General features: G+C 46.7%; 1 protein-coding gene across 3 annotated transcripts in view; it reads right to left on the bottom strand.

The window, feature by feature from the left end:
* Positions 1 to 16,376, bottom strand: part of LOC115313163 (zinc finger protein on ecdysone puffs) — a 36,515-nt gene that overhangs the window by 8,098 nt on the left and 12,041 nt on the right. For all 3 annotated transcript variants that reach the window (XM_029972089.2, XM_040503252.1, XM_042292553.1), the window contains 6 exons: positions 14,348 to 14,550; positions 12,539 to 12,644; positions 4,840 to 4,941; positions 4,700 to 4,748; positions 4,028 to 4,143; positions 2,285 to 2,483 (listed from right to left, as the gene is read on the bottom strand). In XM_029972089.2, the coding sequence (XP_029827949.2) occupies positions 2,285 to 2,483; positions 4,028 to 4,143; positions 4,700 to 4,748; positions 4,840 to 4,941; positions 12,539 to 12,644; positions 14,348 to 14,550 (775 nt within the window). The remainder of the gene's footprint in view (positions 1 to 2,284; positions 2,484 to 4,027; positions 4,144 to 4,699; positions 4,749 to 4,839; positions 4,942 to 12,538; positions 12,645 to 14,347; positions 14,551 to 16,376) is intronic.

Below are 16,376 nucleotides of genomic sequence, written 5' to 3'. Positions count from 1 at the left end.
CGACTGCAAAACCCCTGACGTGATATATATTATTAACTGCACGCTGTGTAAGAAGCAATACGTAGGAGAAACTAAAAATTCTATGAAAGAGCGATTTTATGGCCATAAGTCTGATATTGTAAATAAAGGACAAACACCAGTAGCTAAACACTTTAACTCCGACGACCACGACATTCATGCGCACCTAAAAATTATCATCGTGGAAAGCAGTTTCAAAAATGATATTACACGCAAAAATAAAGAGCCCTTTTATATATCTAAATTTAAAACACTAACCCCGCTTGGTATGAACATTTCAAAAGGAAACTTATATAGGCTGTTGTAGGTTTTTGGTTTTTAGTATACTACAGGCTAACCACCTCCCCCATCGCGGAGGAGAGCGGGGGAGAGCTAAAGCTCTTTGAGGGGAGAGCTAGAAACATTGGGATGTGGGGACGTCGCCCGCTAACTTCCCTCCTCTTTCCGTTTGTTTCTTTTTTTTTTTTTTTTTTTTTTTTTTTTGCGGGGAGGTGGGAGATTGAGTTGGGAGGCGTGTTAAGGAGTATTTCTCGGTATTCTGTTGAGCGGTGCCACCCGCGTGTGACATTTCTGGTGTCCGTTTACACACACTTCGGGCTTATTTATGACCTTCGTTTTCTTCGGCGTTATACTGGCTTGGGCTCACTCGACTTGACCCCTGTATGCTGTTATTTTTCTGGATCTGGAGCTCTAACTCTAACGTGACGGAGGCCGTTGCCTGTGATGTATTTTCATGTATTTTCTTGGTTTCGCTAACGAGTGCCGCGACCATGTTACCCTTAAAACTACCACATCTCTTTTTTTTTTTTTTTTTTTTTTTTTTTTTTTTTTTTTTTTTTATGTGTTTTGTTGGAATGTATTTTTTTCACGCTCGAGTGTTTTTACTTGTACTATTATACATGACTTTTTTCTTTCGCTTTTTCCAATGCTCCTCCTCTCCTTTGGTCTCTCCAAAAAAGCGCTTTGCAACTGTATTTTCTGCACACTTGAAGAAGGGAAGTCTCTTCCCGAAACGTCGTGTATTAAAGCCTCTACTGCTGTTCAAACATTTTTCTACGTTTACGACTTTCTTGCTGAAGACTTGTTCATTAATACAGTTAATGAAATTCTAAGCAATAAATGTCTAATACGAACCCTGAAAAGGCACTTATTGGATGGCTCAAAAGAGCAATTCTGGCCACTGTTAAAGCCGGTCAGATTCGAGCGCCGAGGATATTGTGAATTACAACGACCAAGACTAAAATAAAGCCGGTCAAGACGACTGACTGCGAGTGATAGCGAGTACATCAATTTTTTTAGGCACATCCAAAACCATTTTGTTTTTCTCCGCGTATGGGCCACACAAATAAAAACTAGCCTCGAAATTAAAAAAAAAAGCTACCTACAAACTTTGTTTTCTTTTTATAAACAACCAAGCTCAGAAATAGTGGACAACTACATCCATATGGTGTGAAAAAGACGCTAAACAAAACAACAAGAAACCAGAGTACAGGGATGCGCCATCTACTGGGGCTTTTTAAAAACAATGCATTTTCCGAAGGATGGCAATCCACCGGCTCCTCACACTTTGGAATTGGCGGAAGAAGCCGGCTTTGGAAGGAAATGGGTTCACTCTACGAGTGCCACGTTTCTTTTTCCCACATACCAAATGTGAATTTTGGACTCTGTAACACTGCAGCATTCTCCATGAAGAATGCCTATTAAAAAAAAAGACTATTTTATGGAAAAAAACTAATCAAATTCCACATCCCTCCTATCCACGACACATTTCTCGTATTGTACTTTTCGAGACACGGTACCATGCAGCGGCACCACAACCTTGCACCCGGAAGTCACCGTTCTGAGCGGCCTTACTAGACCTTCGTTTATTCGGAGATGGAACTTCCCCGTTTTCAGTTGCAGAATACCGAGTTTATTGGCAACTCCTGGATTTCGGCGTTTGCCACAAACTGCGAGGCTGAAAGACACACACTCGCCATTCTGTAACAACAAAGGAGCACACCGAAACGGAAGTCACCTAAACAAACAAAAATTGCATGCCATCAAAAAGTGACACCACAAATTAATACCTCCTTTTCATCGCTTGCTCATACAAGCCACTGCAGTTAAATTAAATGACAGCCCAGTTGGCAAGAGCAGGAAGCAAATCGTAGCTACACGGGAAAGTGCCCGAGTATACTGTAGCGTGGCACTCAAGGGTTAAGGTCTGCGACTCAAAAGAGCGCAGCGTAGGAAAGGGCGGACTCAAACGAAAGTGCCGCCTCACCTGGTGCCTCCGCGGCAGGGGCCTTGTCTGTCGGGGCACCAGCGTCGGCCTTGCCCTCGTCGTCGCTCACAATCTCATCCGTGATGGTGAAGGCCATCTGGCTCACGTCCTCCTCCTCCTCTTCCTCCTTCTGCTTTTTCTCAGCCTCCTCCTTGGCCTGCTGGGCCTTCAGGGCTGCCTCCTCCTTGCGCTTCAGGTCCTGGTGGGCGTATGGACAACGTTAAGGCAACCGGTGAGCCCAGCAGCTTGTTGGATACTGGTCTAAGAAATTTCCCAACTTTCCCAGGTCTCCCCCAAATATTTCAAATAAATTTTCTGACCACTACAAAGGAAGAAAATGCGGAGGATGGGGTTGCAGCAGCTGTTTGGGGTGTTCCCATTTAATCCGGTAAAAAGGGCAGTGGCATACGCTGCTGTCTAGTGATGCCTCAGCCAACTGTGACTCGGCGTGAAGGTGATCCAAGCCATAGTATGCCACACCCTTTGCTTTGTTGTGTGTCACTGTGCCACCAAGGTCAGTCACTCGCCCAGACATAACTGATTTTCTGGATTCCCTGACACTGCGCTGACTTTTCCACGTTGATAGACACCCTGCTAATTAATTTCAATACTTTCTTTTTGTTTACAGGAGTGATAGTTAATGTTTGCCATAATAAGACTGGGGAATAACTTCACCACACCCAATTGACAATATGTAGTTAAGGAACAAAACACTTTGAAATAAAAAAAAAAGTGCATGAGCCGATTTTTTAAGCGTTTTCTTCGTCCCCTGAATTCAACAGACCATTTTAGAAATTCAGTGCCATCTGGTGGCTCAAACAGCAGTTTATCTTTTACCGTACTAATGGCGGTGGTTAATGCCCTGCAGTCTGCAGTATATTGCCGGGCACCATCACTTTCCCTAGCCAACAGCAGTCGAGAATGTGTTTTTTACCTTACAATTCTTTCTGCATCTCTCAGCTTCAATGGTGAAAAATATACAATCTGTAAGGACGATGCACCGACCCACATTGAAGCCGTTATAAAATTTAATACACCGAGGGACTGTAAAGCCAATTATGTCCTGCCAACTGATGGACTGGACCCGACTTAGATATGGATGCTTACGTAGCTCTCATATTCTATTCCGGCATCGCGTTGTACTACCGTTTCGAATGTATAGACCTCACATCATCCACTTCGGAGCATTTTCAACTTCTTCCATCATCAGTTACCAGAAGGCCCAATGTGGCCAGACTAAATTGCGGAAACGGTCTATTACCGCACACAAGTTTGGCAGAAGCAAACACAGACCGCATTTATCTACAAAAAAATGAGCAGCAATTGCTGCAGTGTTCGCGACAAGCCTCTGCTGCCTGTTATCGGTCAAAGGCATTGCGACATCATCATTGGCCTCTTTGAGTCAGCTTAGAGGAAAGCAAGGGCCATCCGACGCAGCCGGTTAAGTAACTACCGGTAGCTTTCTTGCTCTATGCATGCCCCCGCAGACGGAGCTTCCACAAAACGAATTGCCCATTAGATCATTTCTAGTAAATAAAACAAACAAAAAACTTTACACAAACAATTTTCAAGGTGCCTACACTTATTTATAGTTTTTTTAGAAATTCAAAAACCTCTTCAGGTTTTTCTCAATATTCTCCACTAACAGAAATTTTTCACAATTGCTTTTATATCCCTGGACACAACAATGTGCTGACAGATGTTATCTCTACGAGATCGGTGATCACTGAAACACCATCTCACCCTGTGTCTGCGGTAGTGGCCCTGGGTGCGGCAATGCATCGTCTTCATGTCGGCCTTGAGCAACAACTTGCACAGGGTGCAGAAGAATGCAGCAGCTTCCTCCAGATACTCCTCTCCTGAAAAACAAAATTGTGCTTCAGTTGGCAACCCTTTCATCAATCCATCAGATTAATTCCATCACCACAGGCTAACGGACCGTCTTACAAAGAGAAGGTTCATTAAACGCGTCGACGTGACTCCCCAATTATAATTTGATGTGACATCCACTAAATCAGGATATGCTTGCTCAAAGCAAAAGGAACTGTTGATGGAGCAGTGAGGCATACTTGCTCAAAGCATGCCTCATGCTTTGAGCAAGCAGGACATGCTTGCTTAAAGCAAAAGGAACTGTCAATGGAGCAATGAGGCAGTATCATTCGTAGATCACCCTAGTAATCAAAATCGTGTGTGTAAATAATACAATGGGACCAAAGGTCCATTGCGATCACTCAGATTTCATGCTTCAACTTTCAAACAAACTCAATGTTGTGTGAAGCATTAAGGAACAAGTTACAAATGCTCCCGAGGAGCCATGCTTCCCAAAACGCTTCTTTTGTCGAGACTTCTTTTTCTCGGTGCAGCTGTACCACCGAGCAAGTCGAGAAAGAGAACAAGGAGAACAGCCTCGCTCACCTAGCGGTCCAGCAGTCTCGTCGACTTCGTTATCAAGCACCTCCACGTTCTGGAGAAGCAAAATAAAAATAAGGCAATTTTCTTTCAGATTAAGTTAAGGCAAAGGATAGAGGACAGGAAAATCAGCTGGCCGCGCTCACCTTACGATGGAAGTCTCCAGCACAGTGCAGTTCGAACTGCTTTTTGTTGTTGAAACCCATGCTGCAGGGGTGGCACTTGGGGTACTTTTCGTCTCTTTTGATCTGCACAACAGCCACACAGTGAGGGGGTGCCACACAATGGCAAAGTAAGCACCAGACATTCAATTCACAAATTGCATGAATCAACTGTCCTCAATTATATGGGCAGGAAAGAAATTAATTTGAGTTGTGTACAGCAAAGGCCTTACAGGAGAAAAACATACCGTAATGGTCCGAGAGAATGCCCGCCCCCAAAAGATCGCCCATCCAGTTGTTCTGGTTAAAATATCTGTATCATAAAATTCTGAAACATCGCCCAACTCCCTATTCCCGTCGAACTTCGTGAATATCCGATGGGAATTGCATTTGCCGCGCGATCTGCTGTACCCGTACGTCTGATAAGAGAGTTTATAGTAAGTTCCCGCGTTTTGTCCGCGATCTGCGCGCGCGATATCGGCTCCTGTAATTCAATTACTTCCCACGTGATAAAACAGGAAGTGCGCCATCGTTACTACTCAGATTCTTCAGAACCTTTGTCCGACGATGAGTTCACTAACGCAATCCAAAGGGACGATGACGTCCCTTTAAATTGCGCCCCCAAGAGCTCGGAAGCACAAGTGACCTCAACGGCTTCCGTACGGATTCACTCTAACGTCACAGGTAGCGATCTGGCGCGCAGATTCCGAATAAAATTTGCCACCATTGTTTCCAATTTCGGGTACACGCATGAAGTTTTCTTCGCCTTGTTGCACGCTGCCAATTTTTGTCTCTGGCCTCGCCAGTAGCATATGTTCTTCTCTGATACCTCGAACTCTCGCTGAACTGCAAGATTCCCGTGGATCTCTGCATAGGCAATTGCCTTCTTGTTGAAGGCTACTGTGAACTGTCTTCTACTTCCGCTCATTATCACTCCGGGAGCGGCAACGGTAGATGTAACAAAACAAGGAGCACAAGTGAAAGTCAATCGTCACCGTTTTGACAAGTGGATGAGCGCTAGGCGATTGCAAAGAAAAAACAAGATGGCGGCTACAGCCACCCAGTGTTGCGAGATTATTTTTGTTTTTCCGCTAACGACCGTTACATAAGACGACTATCAACTTTTTCAGGTTCATTTTGAAAAAATAATTCGACCTATATTCCGGTTTACACGGTAGTTCAAAAACAAGCTGCTCTGCGACGGCGTCGTGAAAACGACGCCATCGCAGAATGAAACAAGCCTACACGAGACAGGAAAAATGGCTAAATGAGATGGCACGGGTTTGGGGCGGAATGCAAAACCAAAGCTGCCAAAGTGTTGGCGAAACTTGATAAAGTAACCGGAGCTGAGCCAACCCAAAGAGATAAATAAAGAAATGACAGATTTGTTCCTTTACTACTACCGCTACTACTCGCTTGTATGTCGTAGTCTAGAGTTACTCCTGCGCACTCTTGCAATCAGTGCTTTCAACCCTCCGAATAATGCCTCAAAGTACTTGCTGGAGTTACCGAGAGTGACACATAATCACGTGTCTACTTTGGAAACGCTTGAACAAGCGCTCCGGTGCTGACAACTGAAGTGAACACGTGCTCGCACGGGCGAAGCTAGATCGGTAGACAGCTGCATTTGGGTTTAGATTTTTACGCTGCTGCTTTGGTTGCTGGGTTGCTCGTTACGACAGCATTCATACCACTTTCACCAGCAATAGCACTTGACGAGAGGAAAATGAGTGACAGCATCAGATGGACGTGCTGTTGTTCCGAGCAGTTAGTACGGCGACGAAGCGGTGCGGATGCCAACCGCCAACAATGCTGGCGAAGAGTGCCGAGGTTTGTGCCCAAGCTGCTGGAGTTGTGATCGAGAAACATAAAGTATGTACTTGGAATCCTTTGTTATTACTTCATGGGAAAGATTCTTTGACTAATCGAATAATCAGCTAAGACAGTAAAACCACGCTGTGTGTTCTACAGTTCCAATCAAAACGCCCTTGTGCACCCTGACGGCTCTCGGAAGTAGCGGAGAACAATAAACGCAGCGGCTCCGCACGCATGCGCCGTGTTGTATGCCCTTGAGGACGGCTGCCCCGACGCTCGTTCGTAGAGACCGGAAGTTCGAAGCTCCGAACAAGCGAGTGCAACGCTGATTGCCAAAAAATTGTGTAATCCAATCGACATTTGGCAGAATGTTGAGCGTACTTTCCGGGAAATCGTGTTAACCGGGAACGTAGAAACCGGAAGAAAAACAGCACAGCTCTATGGGACGTTTCCCGTACCCTCACTCGTGAACGTATGAACCGGGAATGGTATCAACGAGGTGCTACTGTATTGCATTGTGAAATATAATTCTGCTGCATCTACGATTTGCAGTATTCATTCCCGTGAAATACAGTAGGCTCGCGATAATTCAAACTCAGATATTTCGTACTTCCGGTTAATTCATACAGATCTGAAAATTTTGGTTGTCCTGCTATGTTTTTAATGTATTTATAAGCCGCTTAATTCGAACGGTGTTTTCGCTTAATTCATACTTTTTTGTTCTCGCGGCCCCGTTGAGTGCGCTTCTTTCCGAGCACCGGTGCACCGCAGAGAAGCAATACCCGCAGAGCTTGTTTTTGCGAGGTTACTTCTTCGCAGTGCACCGGTGCTCGGAAAGAAGCACACTCAACGGGGCTCAAGAAGGCACACATTAGCGGAAAACGGCGTTCACATTATATGCTTCAAGACTAGCAATTATGACCAAGACGACATCGAGGATAAGGAACAGCTCACTGGCATCATGCTTTCTGGCCTTGAAGCACATAATGTAAACGCCGAGCTGGCGGAATATGCTAGTCTTGACGACGATGTGTGTGTTTGTCGTGATGACTCATTAGAGGACATGACGAAGTAATGCCTGCACAGTGCAGCAGTGAGGGTGAAGGGGATGATGAAGAAAGGGATGACCCACTACCAACTGTCACAGCCGCAGAGGCCTTTGAGCACATCGCTCAGCTCCAGAAGTTTCTGTATGCAAAGGAAGAGTCCCGTAAAGAGCTACTGGCGTTGGCTGGTATTGAAAATTTTGTTTTGAGATCTCATGTACTGACTAAACAGTCCACAATCGCCGACTTTTTTGTCAAATGAATAAACTTAACGTCACAGTTCTTTCACCAATGTGTTATGTCTGTACTTGCTTATAATTAGGCCTATGTAGAGGAAACGCAAAAATCTGCTTTGTATGTGTAGCTATCCATGTAACAAATCATAATGTTGTCTAGTATCATATTTAGATGAATTTCTGATAATTCAAACTAAAATCTGTGACTTCCTGGAGTTTGAATTAATGAGTCTACTGTATCAGTACAATGTAGCGGCGCATTTTTGTCCGCGATCTGCGTGCGATATCAGTTTCCGTGACAGGCAAGTTTGTGATGTTTTCCTGCGTGTTTATTGCACCATGAAACTTGAATCTGCTGCATCCGCCATTTGTGGTATTCGTTCCTGTAAGATGCGAGTTCTTAACGGGTTTCCGCTGGTCCTTTGCACGGTAAAACGCGAATTTGCTGCGTCCGCAGCCGGCAAGACCCTACCGTGACACAGGAGTTCGTAGCGAATTCCCGTGTGTTTATCAGATCGTCAAACGCGAATTTGCGGTGTTCACGATCTGGAGTATCAGTTCCCGCATCGTGTGGTTTGTACTGGTGCCCCAGTGTTTATTATTAATTTTTAATAAAGTTTTGCTGCGGCATTCCAAAAGATAGCCCACCCCCCGTTTTTCACAATTTATCTCTTCATTTTTGGTGGGCGTCCCTTCGGAACTTTAAGGCATTTTCAGCCGTAGGTGGCAAAGACCTTACGGGTGAACGTGGCAGTCAAGGAAAAAAATGTATGGCAAATTCTGTTGGACATGTGAAACTTTCTAGCATCATAAGCGTTTAGCGGCAGCTAAAACTCGTAACTGCAGGTATATGCAATCGATGTCACGTAATGTAAATTTCCCGTTAAATTTGGCAGGGAAGCCGAATCGGGCATAGGTCATGTGACATCAGGTCACGTGACGCAAATTTTCCCGCGAAATCTAGCAAGAAAACTGAATCCGGCTTGATATCACATGACATGAAGTCATGAGACATCACTTCCACCACTAAATTTAGTGGGGAATTTGAATTGGCATTCAGGTCACGCGACGTCAATTTTCCTGCTAAATCGAGCCGGAAACTGATTTTGTGTATAGGTCAAGTAAGATCTTTCAGCCTTTCCACTCTGGTGAAGAAGGAAGGGCAGCGGAGCTGTAGCTTCCGTTCTTTGCAATGGCTTCTTGGGCGAGCGATTTGCTCTACATTCGCAGGGGAATCTGAAGCGCTCGACACAGTGAAACTTTAGGCGAAGGCTCGGTTGCGGAACCATTCGCACTACTGCGCGCATCGCCGCTCGTTCCGTTCCCGCTCTTCTTCCACTGAAGAAACGTTGCCACCATCTACGAGCGACGTCAGCAACCAGTTGTCTGGTTACCGAGGTTGGAAAGGTTGCCACGATCTATGAGCAACGGCGGCAAGCAGACAACCGGCAAACACGACACTCTCGACAGCTACAGTCAAACCCGATTATAATGAACTCGGATACAGCGAATTATTCCTTATATCGAACACACAGAATTCTCTGATCACTATCTATGCAAAATATATCTCGCATAACGAACCGCACATTGGATATATCGAATTCCCAGCGCTCGCGAATACCCGAAAAAAGGAGCGGCTCCGGGCGCCCGCGGAGTCTGGCTTCCTCGCAATGCAGAACCGGTTCGCCCGCTCCGTGCCTCGCATGAACGAACGAGGGAAAGAGAAAAAGGAAGCCAGCTTTCTTCGACCTTGGGCAGCAAGCGAACGGAGCTGACGATCAACGCGCGACTCCACGTACTCCGCACAACCGCGACGCGGCCGTAACGCCATCTGTCGGAGAGTTGGAGAACGTCGTAACCTTGCCATCCTTCTCACATCTGGGGCTACGGGTCCTATCGCGCCTATCGCATGTCCTTTCGCAAGCATGTCGTTGCCGTTGGCAGTCTTCGCCATTTCTGTTTTGTTGCGGTTGGCAGTGCGTGCAGTCCGCTAGAATAATGACGACAAAGCAGCGGCAAGCGCTGCCGCTTTCTGACAAGGTGGACATTATTCGCCGTGTCGAGCGCGGCGAGAAAAAATCGGACGTGGCTGCAACCTTCAAGATCGCCAGAAGCACGTTGAGCACGATACTAAAGAATAAGGCGACGATCAAGAACCAAGCCCGCGAACGGCCGAACGCCGACAGCAAACGCATCCGGAAACCGGCCTACGACGCTGTGGAGAAGGCTCTCTACCAATGGTTCCTGGACATTTGCGCGCGGAACCTACCCGTCTCTGGTCCCATGCTGCAGAGCAAGGCGAAAGATTTCGCTTTCGTCCTGGGGGTTGAAGGTTTCACCGGAGGCACTGGATGGCTGCAACGGTTTAAGGACCGCTACTCGATTGTTGGAAAAGTCGTGGCTGGCGAGAGGTATTCCGTCGATACGGAAGGCGTCAAGAAGTGGATTGATGACAACTGGCCGGCAATTATTGAGAAGTACAAGCCATGTGACATTTTTAACACGGACGAGACTGCGTTATTTTGGCAGCTGCTTCCAAGCAGGACCTTGGCGCTCCGAAATGAGGACTGCCATGGTGGAAAGCTGAGCAAGGTTCGCGTCACGATCCTTTTGACGACCAACATGGACGGATCATCGAAACTGCGCCCGCTAGTCATTGGCAAGTTCAAGTCGCCTATATGTTTGCGAGGATGCGGCCCCCTACCCGTAACATACACCTTTAACAAGAAGGCGTGGATGACCAGGGTGTTGTTCGAGACGTGGCTCCGCGACTGGGACGAAGAATTAACATCAAGTGGGCGCAAGGTTTGCCTACTGCTCGACAATTGTTCCGCTCACCACTGCGGTGTATCGCTCAAGAACATCGAGCTGTGTTTCCTGCCGCCCAACGCAACGGCAGTGCTCCAACCACTTGACCAGGGCATCATCCGTGCTTTCAAACAGGGCTACCGAAAGCGTCTTGTGGAGCAACTTCTCGTCAAGATGCGCGTCGGCGGAGAGCTGAAGATCGACTTGCTGGGCGCGATCCAGATGCTGAGCCGCGCCTGGTGTGATGTCACGAGCGACACAATTCGCAATTGCTTCCGGCACGCTGGACTCGGCGTGGAAAACGGCGAAACATCGGGCCCAGTGCAAGAGAACGATGACATAGGAGTCCTCTGGCAGGAACTTGGTAGCCTCCCTGATGCGTTGCCCGAGGGAGTCGACCTCGAAGATTTTTTGACGGCCGGCGACGACGTTGCTGTGGCTGCAAGCCCTTCGGACACAGAGATCATTGCGGATGTGGCGGCAGCTGCTGCCATTGGTGACTGCGAGGAAGCAGAGGATTCTGAAGATGAAGGTCCACCTCGTCCGACGCTTCACGAGGCACTTTCAGCGGTGGACGTGCTCCGTCGCTAGTGCTCCGACATCGAGGGAAGCGGACTGGAGTTCGTACAAGCAGTGTCACGTGTCGAGAACGCCATTCTTATGGATGCTGCCAAGTCAAAAACCCAAGCGAAGATTACTGCCTACTGTGAATAGATTGTTCCCAATAAATGGATTTCTTGAACAGTAAGTGGCATCGCGTTTTCTTGCTGTTCGATGTCCATAAACCCGTGTATAACGAACATATCGTAGAAATTCGTTATACGCGAATATCTCCATAACGAACTACTTGATATATCGAACTAGACGTAGCGTTTTATGCAGTTCGTTATAAACGGGTTCTACTGTACCGCCATCTATGGGCGAAGGCGGCAACCAGAGTGTTGTGTCGATCACGAGTGTCGACATTTGTTTGGTACCAGACACGATCCAGGGGAAACCAGCCCTTAACAGCTCCGCTGTAAAAACAGGTCGCGTGACATCAATTTTTCTGCTAATTTCAGCAGGGAAACTGAATTTGTGTATACGTTATGTGACATGAAGCCATGTGGCATCATTTTTTCGCCTATATTTAGCGGAGAAACTGAATTCATGTCGAGGTCACGTGACGTCAATTTTCCTGCTACATCTAGCGGGGAAATTGAACTGGCATTGAGGTCACGTGATGTCCATTTTCCTGCTAAATCTAGCGAAGAAATTGAATTTGTGCAGAGGTCATGTGACACGAAGTTGTGACGTCAATTTTCCCATTAAATCTAGCAGAGAAACTTAATCTGGTTTTACGAAATCCGGAACTAGCCAAAAAATGTTTCACATTAAGAAAAAAAATTAACTTTTCCACAAACTCGTGTTAGTGCTTCACTGCAGTTCGTTTCAACGAGGAGTGTTCTGCACACAGACCCAAGCAGGCGAGCGTGTTCAAAAAATCTTCATGGACTATTTCTGTTTTGGAGGCCACTCCTTTGTCAGAGAATTTCGGAGCAGTGGCACCAAGCTTCCCCTTGGTGCAATGATCATACCCAATTTCCTCTTCCAATAGCATCTGTAGAGCTTCTTTAGAGTCAAGGGTGTGTGAGTGCTTAAAATATTGAAATCAAGTCTGAAATATTTTACATCCAATTCAGAAAGTGTGAGTAATAAAGGGGCCCTCCAGATTCTCTTCCTCGACACACTCTGCAAGGCTCTCGTCGAGCGTTGGAAAGACTCTGAGCAGCTCCGCACCTTGTGGTCCTCTGCCCTCCTGTGGTCCAGGAAGCTGCCGACAAAGTGGAGCTCGCAGACGGTGCACCAGCCCTTGCCACGCTGGCTGCCCTTCTTCTGGTAACCCCTGCATAGACAAAACAGCCCATCAGAGGTCATCTATAGACTTCAAGATGCCTTAGTTCACACCTGGTCACGCATCGGAGAAATCATTCAGACAGGAGGGTGCCAACGCAACATCAAAACCTTTGTGGTTTGCCGAGAGAACGGCTGAACCCACGAGAGAAAATGCGTGTGCATCCGTATGAAGTTGCGTAGCCGGGAATTTATTTTCTTCCGTGGTGGCTGGGATGGTTATGATTTCCCAAGACTTGGAGAGTGGACGAGGTGGGAGGAAGACCTCAGATATTCCTCCGAGCTTGTCTGATACGAAGTTACAAAACAAATGTCGGCGCAATTTTGCATTAAAAAAATGTGAGATAATGTAAACGGAATGGACGGTGCTAACCTTCATTGTTTAGGACGAAAAAAGCTTCCTTTTTACCTGAATGAATGGCATAAGCTTTCCCCCGCCGTAGCTTCTATCAAATAAAAACAGTATTTTTCAGAAGGCCCGATGAAAGAGCAACTGAAGTCGCCGGCACACCAATGACACCGTGGCATCTATCGGCAAGCTAAGCTGTAAATTTAAGCATGTCCCGATAATATCCGATATTCGCGACTCCAACAAAACGAACGACACCTAGTGGGAAAACACTGAACCGTCCGGAACAGGTCCTTTCGCGATATCTGCTCGTCTCTTCTGGCTTCCGTGTTTACATGTTGTCGGTGGTTTGTGCGATAAAACAGTTGTCCCAGTGACTCTGTCGTAACTGTAGTATCAGCTTGTTCCCACGATGCTCTGCACGCGACCTATGCAACCGCGTGAGCCAGACATTCTGCATTTATCAATGTTCATTAGCATTGTGAAAGGACAGTAGGCAGTCCTTTCATCGCTTCCTCAAAGAAAGTCAAGCCTCTGGAAGTTTGCTTACGCAAATCCATCGCTGCAGGTTCGAAACGTGGAAGATAAGAAGCGGGGGAACCAATTTTGAGTCCAATACCTGCTTGCTAATGCCCCAGCGTTGTGCGTAGAGCTGGCACATGGCACGGTACGACCTGTATTAGACCGCCACATTTGCCCAATAGCGCAGTTGCGGAACTCAGACGCACAAAATGTGGCTGCAAACTTTCTGGTTCAACCGAAAAACACCAATAAAGAATCTGTCGGTGAAAAAATAGAAAACTGATAAACATCTACTGGTGTGAAAAATATGACATGAGCAAAAAATGAAAAAAAAAATAGCACTGTCTGGAACCTTTTGCTCCAGTTAGGACCGTTTTCATTGAAGCCTTCAACTCTAAGTTTTTCACAAAACTTTTTCACTCATAATCACTGTTTTTAGAGTCTGTGCAAAACAAACTACTAAAATACACCAATCTTTGATAATAAAAAATCTGGAAAAGAAAAACATCTCTTTTTATGCCGGAGTCTCACTAGAGCGACAACCAGAAACAACCGACAAGCCTCACACACGCGCAGCATGCACACGATGGTATCTTTGCCAAACCTGCGGTCTCTCGGTGCTCTGCAGCAAGCACAAGTGATTGCAAGTCTGCCAGAGATGCCCTCGCTTACATGATGCGCATGTTTACGGCTTGTCAATGTTGGTTGTTTCGCTTTGTCACTCTAATGGAGCATTATAGATAACACATTTACGTTAGAACTCGCAAGTCAAGTGGAACAAAACACCAAAAAACACAGACATGTGCGGAAAGGCCCAGCCTTACTTGGACTCCTGCTCCCTCCTGCTGTCGGACTTGGCGCTGGCCTCGCTGGCGGGCCTGGACGGTCCCTTCTGTCCAGGCTGAGGGGTCTTGGCAGCCGGAGGAGTCTTGGCGGTTGACGCTTTGCCCTCGGGGGTCTTGACGGGCACCTTACCCTCGGCAGCCTTGGAGGGGGTGGCACTGGGCTTGGCTGCTGGGGTGGCCTCCTGTCAGAGGCGTCGCAGTCAGCTCCCACAATCGTTTCGTGCGTCTCAAACACTTTGTGCACGGCCAGACGCCCAAAAACAGGAAACATACATCCCCAAAAGAATAAAAAAATAAAAATAAAAAACTTTTCGTTTCATTGCGACATATATGCCCCTTGCTATTATAGTAACCCCTTAACCACTTCTAGTTTTCGTCATTTCTGACCCTTAACTGCAGACTCTTTCCAAAGGTCTGCACCATCGCCTGCCCGCCATTGCTTGATCACATACTCTGAGCATGTATTGGACATGAGGGCTGCATTCGGCGTTGACTTTGATCCAATCATGCACCTCATGCCCTAGAAATGACGACCACCAATGTTGCTCAATGAACTTTTGAGAAGGGTCTATTGTTGTCTTCGAGTTACAATTTCTTGCCGTACAGATAAAATTTCTTTTCACAAACATAATGGGGAAAAAATTAAAACAACAAAAACAGTCCTGTCGTCTGTCGCCAGAGTCGCAAACTTAACCATGAGCGAGCCTGGATTGTCCAGAATGGTTGAATGCGTGAATCGGCAAAGTGGGCAAGCTATATTCGTCCCGAACGGTTTGGGCAAAGCACTACGTTGACGAGCCAGGCTCGTCCAAAACGGTTAAGGGGTTAACAGGATTACTAGATCAAGTAGCCGTTGTACCGCAAAAACTTGCAATTGTTACATCTAAATTACAGGGCGTCCGCTCTTCTCTTCTTGCCTGCGTTGAAAGAATCGTGTCCAATAGAATATTTCCTCAAGTAGCTTCCAAACCAGGGCAAAGCTCAGACCTCAGGATTACACTGACAGCCGGAGGGCTGACAGCTAAAACTAAAGATTGACAACTAAAATTTAAGAAACAAAACAAAAAACTTTCAGCCTTTCCACTTTGGTGCAGAAGGAAGAGCAGCGGAGCTGTAGCTTCTGTTCTCGGCGGTGGCTTTCCAGGCGAGCGATCTGCTCTTCTTTCGCCAGGGAATCTGAAGCGCTCGACGCAGTGAAACTTCAGGCGCTAGCGGCCTCGCGGCGATTGCAAAACCGTTCGCACTGCTGTGCACATCGCCGCTCGTTCCGTTCCCTATCTTCTTCCTCCGAAAAAATGTTGCCACGATCTACGAGCGACGGCAGCAAGCAGACAACCAACAAACACAACATTCTGGACAGCTACCGTCATCTATGAGCGACGGCGGCAACCAGAGTGTTGTCAGCCATGGGTGTCGACATTTGTTTGGTACCGGGCACGATCCCGGGGAAACTAGCCCACAACAACTCCGCTGTAAAAATCTTTTAGTTGAACTGTGAAAGGGCTATGAAACGACTTTAAGCTTTAGCTATCCAGTGCTTAGCATACAGTCTTGACGGGTCTCAGCTTTGATGTGCACTAGCAACTTATTGGAGAGAAACAAATTGATAAAGCAACTTAGTACCATTTGTTCTGCAAGTTAATTCATGTATAATACAGTCAAACCTCGATGTAATGAAGCCGGTAAAATTCGGAATTTACTTCGTTAAATTGAAATTTCGCTACATAGAAATTTGGGGATAACGGTAAAGAAAGTTGCCACAAATGTTTCTTGAGTGCACACAACTCACCAAGGGCACCTTTATTTCGGTTGAAAGTAGGCCGTCACCTTTATCTGGGCCACTCTTGGCATCATTATTGGCATCACGCGACGTTCGCATTGCCAGACGGCCTGCATCGCGTCTTCCTCTTGCTGTGTGCTCGCGAACCGCCTCAAGACATCGATCGCGTCCACCACTTCACGGTTACTGTTCACATCGCAGGTGTCTTGCTCATCAGGCTCGAAGTCG

The sequence above is a fragment of the Ixodes scapularis genome, unplaced genomic scaffold, assembly GCF_016920785.2.
Source record: "Ixodes scapularis isolate PalLabHiFi unplaced genomic scaffold, ASM1692078v2 PGA_scaffold3__209_contigs__length_174095766, whole genome shotgun sequence".
In the NCBI taxonomy this organism is placed as follows: Eukaryota; Metazoa; Arthropoda; class Arachnida; order Ixodida; family Ixodidae; genus Ixodes; species Ixodes scapularis.
The sequence above is the reverse complement of the archived record's forward strand: the minus strand, read 5'-3'. Positions and strand labels throughout refer to the sequence as shown.